Source organism: Canis lupus, chromosome 27 (genome assembly GCF_011100685.1).
Source record: "Canis lupus familiaris isolate Mischka breed German Shepherd chromosome 27, alternate assembly UU_Cfam_GSD_1.0, whole genome shotgun sequence".
NCBI lineage: Eukaryota > Metazoa > Chordata > Mammalia > Carnivora > Canidae > Canis > Canis lupus.
In genome coordinates this window covers 3354905-3373515 of record NC_049248.1, presented here as the reverse complement: position 1 = coordinate 3373515, position 18611 = coordinate 3354905, and the positions used below count along the sequence as shown (strand labels likewise).

At 44.2% G+C, this 18611-nt stretch overlaps 1 protein-coding gene across 2 annotated transcripts in view; it reads right to left on the bottom strand.

Moving 5' to 3' along the window:
- The window catches only part of NINJ2 (ninjurin 2), an 84207-nt gene extending 66894 nt beyond the window's left edge, over window positions 1-17313 (bottom strand). Inside the window, exon 1 of one of the 2 annotated variants that reach the window (XM_038576385.1) lies at window positions 17170-17313. In XM_038576385.1, the coding sequence (XP_038432313.1) occupies window positions 17170-17202 (33 nt within the window). In that variant the 5' untranslated portion in view covers window positions 17203-17313. The remainder of the gene's footprint in view (window positions 1-17169) is intronic. The other variant, XM_038576392.1, reaches the window with a different exon arrangement.
- Window positions 17314-18611: the final 1298 nt, after the last annotated feature.

The following is an 18611-nucleotide window of genomic DNA, read 5'->3' as shown; positions in this document are numbered from 1 at the left end:
CGCGGCGCGAGCCTCCCTCAGCCAATCCGAGGCCCCCTGGCCGCGCGGCCTCTTCCGCCGACCGCTCCCGCCAGGTCGGGCTGCGGGACTGCCGGCCGCCCCCGGGCCGCCCTCGCGGCCGCGGTGTCTTCCTTCTGAAGGCAGTATCCACCCGCCCGCGAGCGCACCTCTTAAGGGCAGGCCGGCTGCCCGAGGCTCCCCGTGGCCACACTGCCCGCTCTGTTCTGGGGCTTTCAGGCATCCGTCGAGGGCTGACCCCTCCCAGGGCGCCTTCTCTTCCCTCCGGACCTGGCGCACCTGTGGCCCGAACGGACCCGTCCCCTCCAGCTGCGGCGGCTTCTGCTGCGGGGAGACCGTGCAAGCCCGCGCCCGCAGCCTACCTCAGCCTGCAGCCGGGGGTGGGGAGGAGGGAAGGGAGGAGGGTATTTGAAGGACTCGGGTGTTGACGGGTCCTGAAGATCCGGCCCGGCCCGGCCCTCGGGCCTGAGCCCACCGCGCTGCCGGCCGCACGGATCACGGAGGAGGAACACTTGATCCCGCCCCTACAGTGTGCCTGGAGCCTGACTTTTGTGCCTTGGAGCAATCCTCACAATCCACCCCCGCCCCCCCGGGCTGTAGAGGGGGTATCGCTATTCTAGTTCTGGAAATGGGGAGACCGAGCTTCCGAGAGAATTGCACCACTACTGAAGGTCCGGTTTGCAACGAAACCATTGGTCTTTTCTAAGTGACTGGGGGGTCATACCAGGACGCCAAGTAGTGTCTACACTCAAACTCCTATGGGTTCCCTTGTTTGCTTGGGGCAGCAAACATCAAGGGCCTAGGTTTTCCCAGAATTTCCAGGCCCCTTTCTACTAGCAAGTCAGTCCACTGCAGAGAGCACCTGCCTGAGAAAAGTTAAAGTGTATTTTTCTTCTAACACAATACACCCTAGAGGAATAGCACTGAAGGCAGCCTCAGGTCTTAGATTGGAGAGCACTTTCCTTGCCCCCACAATATAGGCCAGCTGCCCCTTATGGCACCCCTATATCCCTTTTTTTGGTAATTCTTATGACACTGTCTGTTGTGATTTCCTTAGCTATTTCCCTCTGTAGATGGAGGGAGGCTACCTGAGAGTAGGAAAGAGGTCTTGACTAACCTCAGCATTTGGCTGAAATGCCAGGCATCATCCAGCTCCCAGAATGCAAGTGTGCTGCAGAGGCTCCACTTGAAAAGCACTGAACTAGAGTTTGGAAGTTAAAAGTAGGGTCAGAGGGGAAGCTGGAGACAACTATAAAAAATTGACCTTTGGGGGCACCTGGGTGGCTCAGTGGTTGAGCATCTGCCTTTGGCTCAGGTCCCCAGATGATCCTGGGGTCCTGGGATCCAGTTCTGAATCAGGATACCTGCAAGGAGCCTGCTTCTCCCTCTGCCTATGTCTCTGCCTCTCTCTCTGTGTCTCTCATGAATAAATAAAAATCTTTTAAAAAATTGACCTTTAATAAACACAACAATACTAATAACATGGCTAGCATGTATTGATTATGGAGCAGGCATTGTTTGGAGTGCTGTAATCCAGTGCTCCCCAAACTTAAATGAACATTCCAGTCACTTGGGGATCTTGTTAACCGGTGGATTCTGATCAGTACATCTGGGGTAGGTCCTGAGATTCTACATTTCTAACCACCTCCCCTGTGATGGTGCATGAATCATACTCTGTATAGCAAGGTTTTGGTGTGTTAACTGATTTTATCCTCTTAAAAGCATTAAGAAGTAAGTATCATTATTCCTATCTTATATACAAGGAAGCTGAGAGGTTAAGCACCTAGGAACTAAGGTCAAATAAATAAACTGCAGAGCACTGAGGGAGAGGGGGAATGGTATAAGCAGGTACAGTTCTGGAAAAAGAAACACAATTCTAACCCAAGGAAACAGTATTTACAGAAGCCTGACATGCATGGCAGGTGGCCAGGGGCTGCAGCAAGTGCTGTTTCACCCATACATACCATGTGTATCTTACTCATGAGCTTTCCAAAGGCCCCAAAGATTTGAGACCTGAAGAAAATGTATTGGCATCTACATATAAAAACAGAATGTTTTGTTGGCAAATCGAACTTCAATAAAAAATTTTAAAAAAGAAAACTGAACATTTAAATGAGTCATTTCAACCTTCAAGTCTTTAAAAATCCTTTCAGAATTTTTTACATTAAAAAATTGATATATAGTGAACGATACGGGTATATTTTAATACATTTGATACAAATGGAGTAGGGCCTCCCAGGCCTCAGATCCACTAAGGACAAGATAGGCTGTGGCCACATTGGGTCTGGATGGAATCCTGAGGGCAGCTGGGAACCAAGGATAGAAGCAGGAAAATGTTCTCTGTGGCTACAGTGAGGAGAATGGATTGGAGGGAGGCCAGACTGGAGGCCCAGTGGCTAGAGACCAGATAGGCGTTTATAGACTTCCAGACTGCAAGACAATCTCTCGTCGGTGCCAAGATTAGCATAAAATGATATCATTATACAGCTCAATTATTGTTTGAGTCCTCCAGCCCCTATCTGACTCAGCACTCCAGATTTACTGAGATTTGGGGACAAGGGTTTTGCCAGATCCTTTCTCATTAAGGCTGGTGACGTTACTGTCCAGGGGAGGTGTGTTTAAGCACACGCCCTTGAATCAGACAGTCATGAGTGTGAACCTCCACTCTGTTGCTTGCTAGCTGTGCAACTTTGCATAAGTGATTTAACTTCTCTGAGCCTCAGATGCCTTATTGGGCATAATGCACTCCTTATGGAATTTAAACTATATCTACAGTGCCTCCCACAGAACAGGTACGTATAAACAAGTGGCAGCCGTTGTCACCTCTGTGCCAATATTCTGAGACCTGGTTGGGTTTTCTTTAGGAAGGAACAGGGCTGGGGTAAAGAATTTAATCTTTTCATCTATTTCCTGTGGTCAAAATTATTATCCTCATTTCACAGGTAAGGGAACTAGTGCTGGGAGATTAGATAGCTCAGTGAACTCAGGGCAGAAACCTTCAAGAGCTGGAATTTTGTTTTTATTTCTTTTTTTTACACTCTCTCCAGCAGTCAATATCTGTTGCTTCCACCACCCTTTGCTCGGTCCAGAACCTATTTCCCTTAGTCATGGCACGGATCCATCATGATGGCCAAAGCCATGCCGCCGTTGAGCGCGCTCCTTGCTCCTCAGGCTCCCTAACCTTATCTGACCTACTCACTACCTCACCACCCTGGCCCCTACCCCAGATTTTACAGCTTCTGGAGTTCCCTTATTAAAGAGACAACTTGTCTCTTTGAGAATCAGACAGAACCGCCCTGGACTGGGATGTCTTCCAGAGTACCTCCCTTTAAAGGGAGTAGATAAGTAGGTCACATCAGGATGGTAGGGAGGAGGCGGACTTCTAATGGGAAGGAGGAAAAGTACTGCAGATCACGTGGAGAATGGAAAACAAAACAACAGGGCTGCTCTCTGGCTCTCTGCTTCTATCTCTCCATCTCAGTCTCAGGGGCAGCCCCCTGCTGGCCGCTAAGTACTGGGAAAAGCGCGTGGAGACCCCACAGGCCATACTGAACTCTTGGGGTTTGGGATGCCACTGGAAACTAAAGTGAGCAGAAAGCTGTCTACTCTTTGTTCCTCTCCATCCCTTCTCTTCAAGTCCCCCATAATCACCAGGAGATGTTTTCCTTCTTTCTGGAGAGGAGTGATCTCAGCTGGGACAGAGGCTGTGGAACTCCTGTCCAATTCCTGCTCCTTGAGGGCCTGAGAGCACCGAGCTCGGCAGCTTGGAGGTTCCATGGGGCTGGGAAGGCACCGGGGGATCTGGTTCACCAAGATTCTGCTGTGGTGGCCAGGACAAGCCGTGGGCCTTTGCAGGACTTCTGCTCCCCACTCCCAACCCAACCCTGTTGAAGGCAGTTCACAACACGGTGTATGGCTGAGCACTAAAAGACATAGATCGCTGTGAAAACCTGGGAGACGAGAGACAGGGCGCGGCATTAAAGTGCCAATGCTGCCAGACCCGCCCTGCCCTGCTATCCCTTGGGATTGAGCCTGTTTGAATCCTGACCCTGGGGCAGTCATATTTCTAGGAAACTGCAGCTGAAGGGGGTGGTGGTAGGGGAGGTCCCAGCCACATGAATGTTACCAGCCCAGCTGTGTATAGATGAGAACTTGCAAATGGGTATCCAGGTAGAAAATGGGTCCCCGGACTCCATGCCTGGGAGACAGGGTAAGCTCACAAACACAAAGACCAAGACCGGATTCTTGCATGTGGAGGTGAACAGTCCCAGTTCCCTGAATGGGGCTTTGGAAAGGGAGCTCACCTCTGGAGAGGCCCAGGGTTTTCCATTCTCTTGGCGTGGAGCCTGGTGGACTTCCAGCTCTGAGGCTCACCACTTTAGGATACCGGTTAGCCTTTGTGTAGAGATGTTCCAGATTGCAGGATGCAACTCTCTCCCACCTGGCAGGTGCCCCCTGCCCTCCTTCCTCCCATCCCCAAAGTCCTGTATTCCTGGGCTCTTTTTGCTCCACCCCTACAGAAAGGGAATACCTCCCTACCTCCACCCCAAGTGTCCATGGCCTGTGGGAAAGTCCACCCTTGCCTACAGTTGTCCTTCTCTCTTTGTGTAAGGCTGGGCTGGGTGACAGGACAGAGACATCCGTCTTCACCTGTGCCCTTCCTAATGCTTCATTTCCCGAGGCTTGTCTAATACACTCTTTCCTGGAGTCATCCCAAACCATCTTTCATCAGAGTGGGTATAAATCCCCGTAAGTATGTGGCAGGCAAGTAGTAGCAATGACAGTGTGGTGGTGCTCCACGTTGAAACAAGAAGTTTGGGCTTGTGAGACTTAGATCCTTTGTGCTCTCAAAAAGTGACTGGTAGGGCAGCCTGGGTGGCTCAGCAGTTTAGCACCGCCTTCGGCCCAGGGCGGGATCCTGGAGACCCAGGATCGACTCCCATGTTGGGCTCCCTGCATGGAGCCTGCTTCTCCCTCTGCCTGTGTCTCTGCCTCTCTCTCTCTCTCTCTGTTTCTCATGAATAAATAAATAAAATCTTAAAAAAAAAAAAAAGTGACTGGTAGTTCCCAGGCCCTAGCATCTGATCCAGCATGAGCCTCTTGCTTTGCCAGCATCTCTGCCTGATTCTGATCCCTGCCTTACTCCTGGTCCAGCACAAGTGCTATTCCTTGGCTTATCTAGGATTATCTGGGAGAAAGGAGGCCAGGTGGGAGCGCGAATCCAACAACGCAGGCCCCGGAGCACAGGGCGCCGGGACACAGCCCAGGATCCGGCCTCCCCCCGGGGACAGGCAGAGGCCGGGAGGGCCCAGGACTGCAAGGACGCTCCTGCCCCGAGCTGAGCAGATCAGCGGCCCCGCCCTGGAGCCTCCAGGCCCTGAGGAAGGAGAGCTCTGTAGTTACTGTGGGAGCTGAATACAGGCTCCAGAGCTGGCCGCTGCCACTGCGGTTGTTCCTCCTGGGGCCTCACGGGGTAAACAACCCCCACCGAGCCCTGCACCAGGCAGGGGGCAGAGCAGCTCCCCCAAGTGCTAACACCTGAAAATCAGCACAGCAGGCCCCTCCCCCAGAAGACCAGCTGGACGGACAAGTTTCAGGGGGAAGTCAAGGGACTTAAAGTATACAGAAGCAGAAGATACTCCCCCGTGGTTTGTTTTGTATTTTTTTCTTTTTTGCTTTTTGATTTGTTTGCTTCCCCCACCCCTTTTTTCCCCTTTCTTTCTTTTTCTTTCTCTTTTTCTTCTCTTTTTTTTCTTTTTTTCTTCCTTTTTTCTTTTTTCTTTTTCTCTTTTCTTTTCTTCTTTCTCTCCTCTCTTTTTCTCCTTTTCCCAATACAACTTGTTTTTGGCCACTCTGCACTGAGCAAAATGACTAGAAGGAAAACCTCACCTCAAAAGAAAGAATCAGAAACAGTCCTCTCTCCCACAGAGTTACAAAAATCTGGATTACAATTCAATGTCAGAAAGCCAATTCAGAAGCACTATTATACAGCTACTGGTGGCTCTAGAAAAAAGCATAAAGGACTCAAGAGACTTCATGACTGCAGAATTTAGATCCAATCAGGCAGAAATTAAAAATCAATTGAATGAGATGCAATCCAAACTAGAAGTCCTAACGACAAGGGTTAACGAGGTGGAAGAAGGAGTGAGTGACATAGAAGACAAGTTGATGGCAAAGAGGGAAACTGAGGAAAAAAGAGACAAACAATTAAAAGGCTATGAAGATAGATTAAGGGAAATAAAAGACAGCCTGAGGAAGAAAAACCTACGTTTAATTGGGGTTCCCGAGAGCGCCGAAAGGGCCAGAGGGCCAGAATATGTATTTGAACAAATCCTAGCTGAAAACTTTCCTAATCTGGGAGGGAAACAGGCATTCAGATCCAGGAAATAGAGAGATCCCCCTCTAAAATCAATAAAAACCGTTCAACACCTCGACATTTAATAGTTAAGCTTGCAAATTCCAAAGATAAAGAGAAGATCCTTAAAGCAGCAAGAGACAAGAAATCCCTGACTTTTATGGGGAGGAGTATTAGGGTAACAGCAGACCTCTCCACAGAGACCTGGCAGGCCAGAAAGGGCTGGCAGGATATATCCAGGGTCCTAAATGAGAGGAACATGCAACCAAGAAAACTTTATCCAGCAAGGCTCTCATTCAAAATGGAAGGAGAGATAAAGAGCTTCCAAGACAGGCAGGAACTGAAAGAATATGTGACCTCCAAACCAGCTCTGCAAGAAATTTTAAGGGGGACTCTTAAAATTCCCCTTTAAGAAGAAGTTCAGTGGAACAATCCACAAAAACAAGGACTCAATAGATACCATGATGACACTAAACTCATATCTGTCGAAAGTAACTCTGAACGTGAATGGACTTAATGACCCCATCAAAAGGCGCAGGGTGTCAGACTGGATAAAAAAGCAGGACCCATCTATTTGCTGTCTGCAAGAGACTCATTTTAGACAGAAGGACACCTACAACCTGAAAATAAAAGGTGGGAGAACCATTTACCATTCAAATGGTCCTCAAAAGAAAGCAGGGGTAGCCATCCTTATATCAGATAAACTAAAATTTACCCCGAAGACTGTAGTGAGAGATGAAGAGGGACACTATATCATACTTAAAGGATCTATCCAACAAGAGGACTTAACAATCCTCAATATATATGCCCCGAATGTGGAAGCTGCCAAATATATAAATCAATTAATAACCAAAGTGAAGAAATACTTAGATAATAATACACTTATACTTGGTGACTTCAATCTAGCTCTTTCTATACTCGATAGGTCTTCTAAGCACAACATCTCCAAAGAAATGAGAGCTTTAAATGATACACTGGACCAGATGAATTTCACAGATATCTACAGAACTTTACATCCAAGCTCAACTGAATACACATTCTTCTCAAGTGCACATGGAACTTTCTCCAGAATAGACCACATACTGGGTCACAAATCGGGTCTGAACCGATACCAAAAGATTGGGATCGTCCCCTGCATATTCTCAGACCATAATTCCTTGAAATTAGAACTAAATCACAAGAAGTTTGGAAGGACCTCAAACACGTGGAGGTTAAGGACCATCCTGCTAAAAGATGAAAGGGTCAACCAGGAAATTAAGGAAGAATTAAAAAGATTCATGGAAACTAATGAGAATGAAGATACAACCGTTCAAAATCTTTGGGATGCAGCAAAAGCAGTCCTGAGGGGGAAATACATCACAATACAAGCATCCATTCAAAAACTGGAAAGAACTCAAATACAAAAGCTAACCTTACACATAAAGGAGCTAGAGAAAAAACAGCAAATAGATCCTACACCCAGCAGAAGAAGAGAGTTAATAAAGATTCAAGCAGAACTCAACGAAATCGAGACCAGCAGAACTGTGGAACAGATCAACAGAACCAGGAGTTGGTTCTTTGAAAGAATTAATAAGATAGATAAACCATTAGCCAGCCTTATTAAAAAGTAGAGAGAGAAGACTCAGATTAATAAAATCATGAATGAGAAAGGAGAGATCACTACCAACACCAAGGAAATACAAACGATTTTAAAAACATATGATGAACAGCTATACGCCAATAAATTAGGCAATCTAGAAGAAATGGACACATTCCTGGAAAGCCACAAACTACCAAAACTGGAACAGGAAGAAATAGAAAACCTGAACAGGCCAATAACCAGGGAGGAAATTGAAGTAGTCATCAAAATCCTCACAAGACACAAAAGTCCAGGGCCAGATGGCTTCCCAGGGGAATTCTATCAAATGTTTAAAGAAGAAACCATACCTATCCTACTAAAGCTGTTTGGAAAGATAGAAAGAGATGGAGTACTTCCAAATTCGTTCTATGAGGCCAGCATCACCTTAATTCTAAAACCAGGCAAAGACCCCACCAAAAAGGAGAATTACAGACCAATAGCCCTGATGAACATGGATGCAAAAATTCTCAACAAGATACTAGCCAATAGGATCCAATAGTACATTAAGAAAATTATTCACCATGACCAAGTAGGATTTATCCCCGGGACACAAGGCTGGTTCAACACTCGTAAAACAATCAATGTGATTCATCATATCAGCAAGAGAAAAACCAAGAGCCATATGATCCTCTCATTAGATGCAGAGAAAGCATTTGACAAAATACAGCATCCATTCCTGATCAAAACTCTTCAGAGTGTAGGGATAGAGGGAACATTCCTCAACATCTTAAAAGCCATCTACGAAAAGCCCACAGCAAATATCATTCTCAATGGGGAAGCACTGGGAGCCTTTCCCCTAAGATCAGGAACAAGACAGGGATGTCCACTCTCACCACTGCTATTCAACATAGTACTGGAAGTCCTAGCCTCAGCAATCAGACAACAAAAAGACATTAAAGGCATTCAAATTGGCAAAGAAGAAGTCAAACTCTCCCTCTTTGCCGATGACATGATACTCTACCTAAAACCCAAAAGCCTCCACCCCAAGATTGCTAGAACTCATACAGCAATTTGGCAGCATGGCAGGATACAAAATCAATGCCCAGAAGTCAGTGGCATTTCTATACCCTAACAATGAGACTGAAGAAAGAGAAATTAAGGAGTCAATCCCATTTACAATTGCACCCAAAAGCATAAGATACCTAGGAATAAACCTAACCAAGAGGTAGAGGATCTATACCCTAAAAACTATAGAACACTTCTGAAAAAATTGAGGAAGACACAAAGAGATGGAAAAATATTCCATGCTCATGGATTGGCAGAATTAATATTGTGAAAATGTCAATGTTACCCAGGGCAATATACACGTTTAATGCAATCCCTATCAAAATACCATGGACTTTCTTCAGAGAGTTAGAACAAATTATTTCAAGATTTGTGTGGAATCAGAAAAGACCCCGAATAGCCAGGGGAATATTAAAAAAGAAAACCATAGCGGGGGCCTCACAATGCCAGATTTCAGGTTGTACTACAAAGCTGTGGTCATCAAGACAGTGTGGTACTGGCACAAAAACAGACACACAGATCAATGGAACAGAATAGAGATCCCAGAGGTGGACCCTCAACTTTATGGTTAACTAATATTCGATAAAGGAGGAAAGACTATCCATTGGAAGAAAGACAGTCTCTTCAATAAATGATGCTGGGAAAATTGGACATCCACATGCAGAAGAATGAAACTAGACCACTCTCTTGCACCAGACACAAAGATAAACTCAAAATGGATGAAAGATCTAAATGTGAGACAAGATTCCATCAAAATCCTAGAGGAGAACACAGGCAACACCCTTTTTGAACTCGGCCACAGTAACTTCTTACAAGATACATCCACGAAGGCAAAAGAAACAAAAGCAAAAATGAACCATTGGGACTTCATCAAGATAAGAAGGTTTTGCACAGCAAAGGATACAGTCAACAAAACTAAAAGACAACCTACAGAATGGGAGAAGATATTTGCAAATGACATATCAGATAAAGGGCTAGTTTCCCAGATCTATAAAGAACTTATTAAACTCAACACCAAAGAAACAAACAATCCAATCATGAAATGGGCAAAAGACATGAACAGAAATCTCACAGAGGAAGACATAGACATGGCCAACATGCACATGAGAAAATGCTCCGCATCACTTGCCATCAGGGAAATACAAATCAAAACCACAATGAGATCCCACCTCACACCAGTGAGAATGGGGAAAATTAACAAGGCAGGAAACCACAAATGTTGGAGAGGATGCGGAGAAAAGGGAACCCTCTTACACTGTTGGTGGGAATGTGAACTGGTGCAGCCACTCTGGAAAACTGTGTGGAGGTTCCTCAAAGAGTTAAAAATAGACCTGCCCTATGACCCAGCAATTACACTGTTGGGGATTTACCCCAAAGATACAGATGCAATGAAACGCCGGGACACCTGCACCCCGATGTTTCTAGCAGCAATGTCCACAACAGCCAAAATGTGGAAGGAGCCTCGGTGTGCATCGAAAGATGAATGGATAAAGAAGATGTGGTCTATGTATACAATGGAATATTCCTCAGCCATTAGAAACGACAAATACCTACCATTTGCTTCAAAGTGGATGGAACTGGAGGGTATTATGCTGAGTGAAGTAAGTCAATTGGAGAAGGACAAACATTGTATGTTCTCATTCATTTGGGGAATATAAATAATAGTGAAAGGGAATATAACGGAATGGAGAAGGATTGTGTGGGAAATATCAGAAATGGAGACAGAACATAAAGACTCCTAACTCTGGGAAACGAACTAGGGGTGGTGGAAGGGGAGGAGGGTGGGGGGTGGGGGTGAATGGGTGATGGGCACTGAGGGGGGTACTTGATGGGATGAGCACTGGGTGTTATTCTGTTGTTGGTAAATTGAACACCAATAAAAGATAAATTTATTTTTAAAAAAATTAAAAAAAAAAAAAAAAAAGAAAGGAGGCCAGGCTTGCAGCCTCCATACCAACCCCCTCATCAATCAGCAATGTATCTGGGCAGTGGTTCTGAAACTTTAGAGAGCATCAAAATTACTGAAGGACTGGTTAAAATACAGATTGCTGGGCCCAGTCACCAGAGTTTCTGATTTAGTAGGTCTGGAGAGGGAGCTGAGAATTTGCATTTCTAACACATTCCCAAGTGATGGGATACTGCTGCTCCAGTGATCGCATTTGAAAACCACTGAACTAGAGTATATAGCAAATAGAAGACCTAGGTCTGAGTCCTCACCCTGCCATTTTCTCACTCTGCTGTCTTGTACTTGACCTTTCTGAGCTTCATTTCCTCTTCCATTAAAGATGGAAGAATGACAGCCAGGATGGTTGGGAGGATTAGATTTCATCATGTATTTAGAAGAGGCTTTCATTGTGCATGGCAAATTGAATTATGAATTAGTCAACAATTATAGTATATATTGAGTATTTTAGTGGTCCATTGGATATGCTGCCGTGGCTGACTTTGGGCAGATCGTATGTGAGGATTCTAAGACCTAGTTAAACATCACATAGCTCCAGACTCAGTTTTCTCTTCTATAAACAAGGCCTTTGGTCTAGTAGACTAACAGCCCCTCCCAGTCCCATTTAGAAAGAAGCTCAACTCTGGGAGGGGCCTTAGGTCTTGGAAGACCTAGCCACATTCCTTTTCCTTGCCCACCCCTTTTTAAGACTCCACCTGTGAGCTCAGGTGCTTCTGCAGAGCAAAAAACATCAGTCACCAGAGTGACTGGTCAACACATCCTCAAGGAGATGGCCTTCACTGTCCATCACAATCGGTTCCAACCTACCTTTATAACTATATTTCCCTCTGTTTTTCCTCCATTCACCTTAGAGCATAGACAAATCAGACTACTTGTCCTTCCCAAAATATACCCTGTGATGCCCTGCCTGCTTCCAACCTTTGTTCTTACCACTGGAATATCTTCTGCTGGTCAAAGTCCTATTCATTCTCCAAAGTTTAAGCAATGACTATCTCTTCCAAGAAATCGTCCCAAATCCTTCTGCCATCTGTCTGTTTGTCTACCTAGCTAGCTATCATCTATGTTATCTGTCTTTCTACTTAATATATAGGATTTTATATTTGCCTTTAGGTGATAGAAGCTCAAGTTACTGAAGTTGTCAGGTATAAGATCTAATTAAATCAGGATGTAACTACCTCACCCCTCCCTACTCGTGTCTGATGTCCCTCTGAAGGAGCTGAATAGAAACTCAGTAGTCTGCAGGTCTGTCCCTGGATTTCACATTCCTAAAATCTGTTCTTGAAGAATACTGACACATTAAAAAACAAGAGTGGAGACACCACGTAAAACTTTTAAAAAGAGCGATGATGGCCACTTACAAGGAGATGCCTACTTACACAAAAGATTAGTCAGCTGTTTATTTTCTATGGTAGTCAGAGTCGAGAATAAATATATATGTGTGTGTAGATCTGCTCAAATTCACAGATTTGCATATAGGCACATCTGCTTCTCTAATTTTCTTTTTTAAACTAAAGGGTTTTTTTTTATTCTAAATATATGCATTGGTAAAAATGTGTAAAGGAAATAAAAAGTAAGAATAAAAGTAAAGTAAAAGAAGAAAGTAAGTCATTCATAACCCCAAAATAACCAGTATTAACATTTTGGTGTATTGCTTGTGAGTAGTTTTCCTGCACGTATTTCTTCTGTATGATTTTTTAAGAAAATTGGGGTAAAATGTTTATACACTTCTGTATCCTACTTTCTTGATTTACATAGGAATAGCATTTTGCTATTTCTTTAAATATTATCCCCAAACACTGGAAAAAAATTATTTCATGATGTCCACTTACAGATGCACCAAAATTTATTTAATCATCCCCTCATTTTTGGATACTCCTTTTTTTTTTGCTCTGCACAATACTTCAGTGACCCCATCTTACATATCTGAACACATGTCTGATTATTTTCTTAAGCTGATTCTAGAAGTGGGGTTACTGAGTCATTTTTCTTTTTTAAAGTTTGTGTCTTTTTAAGTAATCTCTCACCCAAAGTGGGGCTTGAACTCACAACCCGGAGATCAAGAGTCACATTTTATATCTACTGAGCCAGCCAGCAGGCTCCCCGCTGAGCAGGGAGCCAGGTGGATGTGGGGCTCAATCCCGGGGCGCCAGGATCTGAGCCCAAGGCAGACGCTTAACCAACTGAGCCACCCAGGAGCCACCTGGGTGATTTTTAAGTCTCTTGATACATACTACCAAACTCTTTTCTGGAATTTCCATTTGGAAATACTTCCAGAGTACTTAATCTATAGCCCTCCTACTCATAAGTAATTTTTACCTCCCCTCCATTCTGTCTCTTGCTGTACTTAACCCTTTCTGCCTTGAATTTGCATTCACTGTGTATAAATCTTCTTTCTCTTACTAAGAGTCTGTCTTTGACCATCTTCATGTGTCTCTCAACACCTAGCATAGGTAGAAGAAAGGGGCCAGTGGACTGAGTCTACATAGGTAATCTGTAAGCAGAAGAGGAGCTCCATTTGGGGAAGAAGCAAGGAGAGTGGCTTGAACTCGATACTTTGCAACATCAATTGAAGGGGAAGAAAGTGATTGTCCTCCACCTTTTATACATCCAGGCTCTGGGAGTGGAGGAGAGATGGAAAACTAGTCAAGGGTAGAGTCTTGGAAAAGGAGTCACTTTAGTTCCCTGGCAGGGCTGCCACTAAGGGCGGGGAGAGGACAGATGCTTGGGTGTAGAAAGAGAGAGACCCCTACTAGCCATCTCGGTCTCACAGGTTTTGACCTTGGGAAATACCTGCAGCACTGATTAGAGAGGCTTCAATAAGGTTTTTTAAATTAAAGTTTTCCAAATTTCAGTTGCACCTTGTTTGCAATTTTCTAATGAGAAGAAAGAACACACACACACACATACCCCCCTGTGATTTATATCATCCAGACCAGCCACATTTCTGAACAGTTAAGACAGATACAATTATTCAAATGTTCAGGGTGTGCCCATGACATACATAAGGTCTGAATAAGGTCTTAAAACATATCACACCACTTACTTTAGCCTCATTCTGAGCAATAAAAATTTTGAAATCACAGGTTTGATGGATTAGTTACCTTTTTTTTTTGTAATACATACTAAAACTATAAAGCTTGTCATTACAATAAAAAATTCTCAGCCATTGGTTGTCCCTTTACTACCCATTAGTGGTATTGTACCACATTTTTGGGAAATACAGTTTTAATTGAACAGCTTCTTTGTAATTGTAGTTGTGTAGATTTCTTCCACATCATAAGCTTTCTAAGGTCAGGTATCATAGTATAGACAAGTTAGAACAGAGAAAGCATTTGTACTGTGCTTAGTACAGTTTTGACGCTCACTTAATATTTGTTCTCCCTTTGGTTTGGCTTGTTTTGGTAATGGGGTAGTGATGAATAGGAATTCATTTACATACTTAACAAAAATGAAGTCTTCAAGATCAGGATTATAAGGGGGAGACCGACATTTATATGGTAAAGAGAGTTGCCTCTGTTTAAATACTGTGCCATCATTATTTGGACGTGGGCTTTGAGGTGTTCAGGCTGGAAAACAGTAAATTATTCACATACTTTCTAGCTGTCTTTCCTGGGGTAAATAATACTTTTGCAAGTTTAAAAATGAGTCTTGGGGCTATAAAATAGAGTAACACTATATGGTTCACACAGAAATTCAACCCACTATAATGACCTCATAAAATAAAGAACACTTTTCCATACCTAACAAGTACAGAGGGAAATATAGAGTTATTGATTAATAAGTATTTGTTAATAGATGAAATGGCTTAGCTACAGTCAATATCACTTTACCGTTCCTGGAAAACCATTCTCAGAAACAGAGGAACTAATATTTATTCAGTACATAATATTCTAGGGTCTTTATATATATATCTTGCCTCTGGATTTCCTGTGGTTAGCAGCCACATGAGGAGAGGGTAAAATCATACTACAAGGGGACAGGTATTTCTGTCTGTCCTTAATCCAAACTTGCCTTCTTCTCAGAAGACCCCAGTGATTGTTTCCAGAAAGGTTCCGAAACCTTATTGGATCCAGAGAGCTGGATCCACAGGAAGATGTGGAAACTCATGGATGACCTTCTGGCTGACCAAAAAATAAATGGCCAAAGGAATATGTGAATAAGATACCAGAATAAAAGAGTACAATAGGAGAAGAGGGAATGACTCTAGTAAAGGAAAGAAAGCCACCCTAACACTTCAGTTATCTGCTAGAAATAGTGACACTTATCAAGGCCTGGCCAATAATTTTCTCCTCCTTAGTTCTACCTACCTCTTTCCTTCTGAACCATCTTTCAAATGTAGAATTCTTAAGCCCATAACTCAGGATAGTTTAACTCACCAGCACATAAGAAACTTGTTCTTCAGAGCCTAAAAATGAGCAATACCGTTCCCTTAGCTACTAAGGATCCAGTGGAGGCAAGAACTAGAAGAAGTAATAAGAAAATACACCCCAGGGAGGCATCTGGGTGGTTCAGTCAGTTAAGCATCTGATTTTGGCTCAGGTCATGATCTCGGGGTGGGATCATGGGGTGATCCCTGCATTTGTCTCTCCACTCAGTGGGGAGTCTGCTTCTTCCTCTCCCTTGGTCCTTCTCCTTGCTTGTGCTTTTGCTCTCTTTCTCTCAAATAAATAAATAAATAAATAAATAAATAAATAAAATCTTAAAAAAAATACACCCCAGGGTCAGAAGACTTGTGTTGAGATCCTGACTCTGTCAGGGTTGGGTTAAGTGACCTTATATGTATTATTGATCCCCTCTACTTCATTATTTCTTTAAGTCATTCCCTTACACATATTTTCTGAGCAACTACTGTGTACAAAGCAGTGCCTTGGGCACTAGGGCTACAGTAATGGAAGCAACAGGGGAGGTCCTGCTTTAATGGCATTTATGTTTTCATGAGGTTGATTCAGTTGGATAAGTAATCAAACAATGTGGCTTCATAGTGAGCAGTGCTATGGAAGAAATAAAACAAGTAATAAAGACAAATTGGAAGGAGGGTTCCCCTATAGAGGGTGAAGGGAAGGTCTCCCTGAGGCAGTAACATTTGAGCTGAGATCTGAGCATACTAGAAAGGAGCCAGCCAAGGGAAAGAATAGTCCAGCAGAAGGACCAGCAAACCCTGGATTGGGAACATGTTTGGGGCTGTATGACAACTCTATTTGGCTGTTGTACTAGATCGACGGCCTTGACACAGTAGTCCAGGTGACCCTAGAACTTCCCTGGTCATGTCTCAGGGGTGGTGGGGCTGAGGGCGGAGGCTCTGCAGGCCTGCATCACCATGCCCAACACACACAGCAGCTCCTTGTTTATCAGAAGCATATACCAGGACGCTGTTGAAGCTTTTATCTGAAGAACAGATGTCATGATAAAAAATCTTGGTCTCAGAGTTCTTCTCCCTCTGTAATTGTCCAACTCTATGAAACTTTATCATACAACCCGTATGATTCCTACAGAAGGATTGACTTTATTCACTAGACAGAGTCAGAGAGTGTCAGTTCCAGGGACCTGGCTGTCTTCTCACCAGATCATCCCATCCCCTTCCCGTACATTGGTGGATTGGAACCTCTGATGCCCTCTCAGCCTGTCCCAGGTAGGGAGAGACGCATGTCTCTGCCTCCTCCTAGCAGATTATACTGGCTTCCTTTTTACCCCTGTCCAAATAAGACACTCTGTCCTACACAGGAGAGCTTTGTGGAGACAGCTGAGGAGTGGCTCCAGTTTTTTCCAACCTGTAAAATGCAAAGTTGGCCAGCTGTCTCTCTTCTTAACTCTAAAACTCATATCTTTCCTTGTCTCCAGAGAACTGCCCGGCAGCTCCCAAATAAGTCTCTCTGTCCTGGGGTTTGGAGGAAAGAGCTGTGCCGAATGTGAAATCATCTTCTGGTAATACGAATCTAATTAGCTCTTTGACTGACAAGAGGAAGCAGAGGCCAAGAGGGATTTAAACAACCCCATTCTCACATATTTCAAAACAAGAAAAGAACCAGACAAGGAAATGGAAAGATAATAAAGAGACAAAACCTAGGGAACATTTGGAGAAGGGGGTGAGTAAGAAGGAAAGGGAGAGGAGGGGGGGAATATCAAGTGACCGAAATATTAATCCTTCCTTCCCTCAACTTTACCTCTTCTCTCCCTCTCCACCCTCCTTCCCCTGTCCCAGAGAGAACTTACTTGGAGGTTGATGATTTCTCTTTCTGATTCCATCTTGCTGCCCCCAAGTGCCTCACACACACTGGTTCTGGTAACAGACTGTGTGGGCTACTCCAGGCTCAGCTGTCTGAGTCTCTACTGCTTTCTTTGGGTGGGAGAGAGCACACAGCTGGCAGGACAGACCTGCTATTTATCCATCTGATGTGGGATGCCTGTCCTAGCCTCAGCCCCTGGGGGAAGTGTACACATGCATACGCTTGTGTGCGTCTGCGTGTGTGTGAACACATATGCACTCCAGAGGATGATGTGTGGCACATTGCTAGGTGGCTTTTTGAGTTGGTAGTGACAGCATCGTTTTCTTTACTGGCGCCAGTGCCCCTCTAGTCCCAGAGGGGCCAGCCAAGGTCACTCAGCCTGCTTTGAGTTAGCTTTACCACTGGCATAGAAACCCTGTGGATTTATCAAGGAAATTGAAAAACAGCCTGAGGATGGTGTCTGACTTCACATTAGTGGAGCCGAATAAGGTCCCCAGTCATCAAGGGTGGGTGGACTCCAGCATATTTCCAAGATGCAGGCTGACAGACTTCGGTCTCTTGTTCCCTCTATCCCTAAAAGTTTAAAAAAAAAAAAAAAAAGCAGCTTACCTAATAGGTCCTGAAACATAAGCCTTATTCTACAAAGTGAGTAAGCAATAAACTTTTATTGACAGATTATTTGATGTCCTCATTTTCTCTCTTGATTGGACAGGAAGAGAGCAGGAAAAAGTTATACCTTCACATTCTGTTTATGCAAGTAGTTGCATTTTCCCTACTTTCAAATTAAAGCTACCAGGAGTGAGTCTTTTTTTGGAAAGGTTTTCTTTTCTCTTGTTTACCTTAGAGCCTAAAACTCTTCTGGCTTCTTCCTGAAGCTAGTTTTAGACACCAGCTTGTGTGGGCATGGGTATGCATGATGCGTGCATAATGGGGGCAGCAGGAAATGGGAGTAATCCAATTCAGAGCTTAAAAGGAGTGAAGAGAGTAGCAGTGTCACAAATTTACTCTCACCACACTTAAATGTACGGCCCGAGATGGGTGTGTGTGTGTGTGTGTGTGTGTGTGTGTGTGTGTGTTTGGGGGGCAATTCTTCATTTCTATTAAATGATGTAACGTCCCCACCCTGCTAGACATGTGGTGAGTGGGAGGGTTGGTCAATGGGATGAGGATCACATTTCAGTCTAGTCTAATAAACACAGTTGGATTTAATTTAAATGGTAAACAGTCCAGTTTAGATAGAATGCTTAGGCTTTCCAATTTCCACTTCTCTCCCCCCAAAGATGGCATCAATGTGCATGGGAGAGGGGATTGGTTTATAAATGCTTGGAGGTGGAGGGGTAGCTCTTGGAGGTGGATGGCTCTTCGATGTACCCTGGAGCCTCTGCTAATTTCTGCTATGGAGTTGCTGGGTGGGGCTGAGACGGTGAC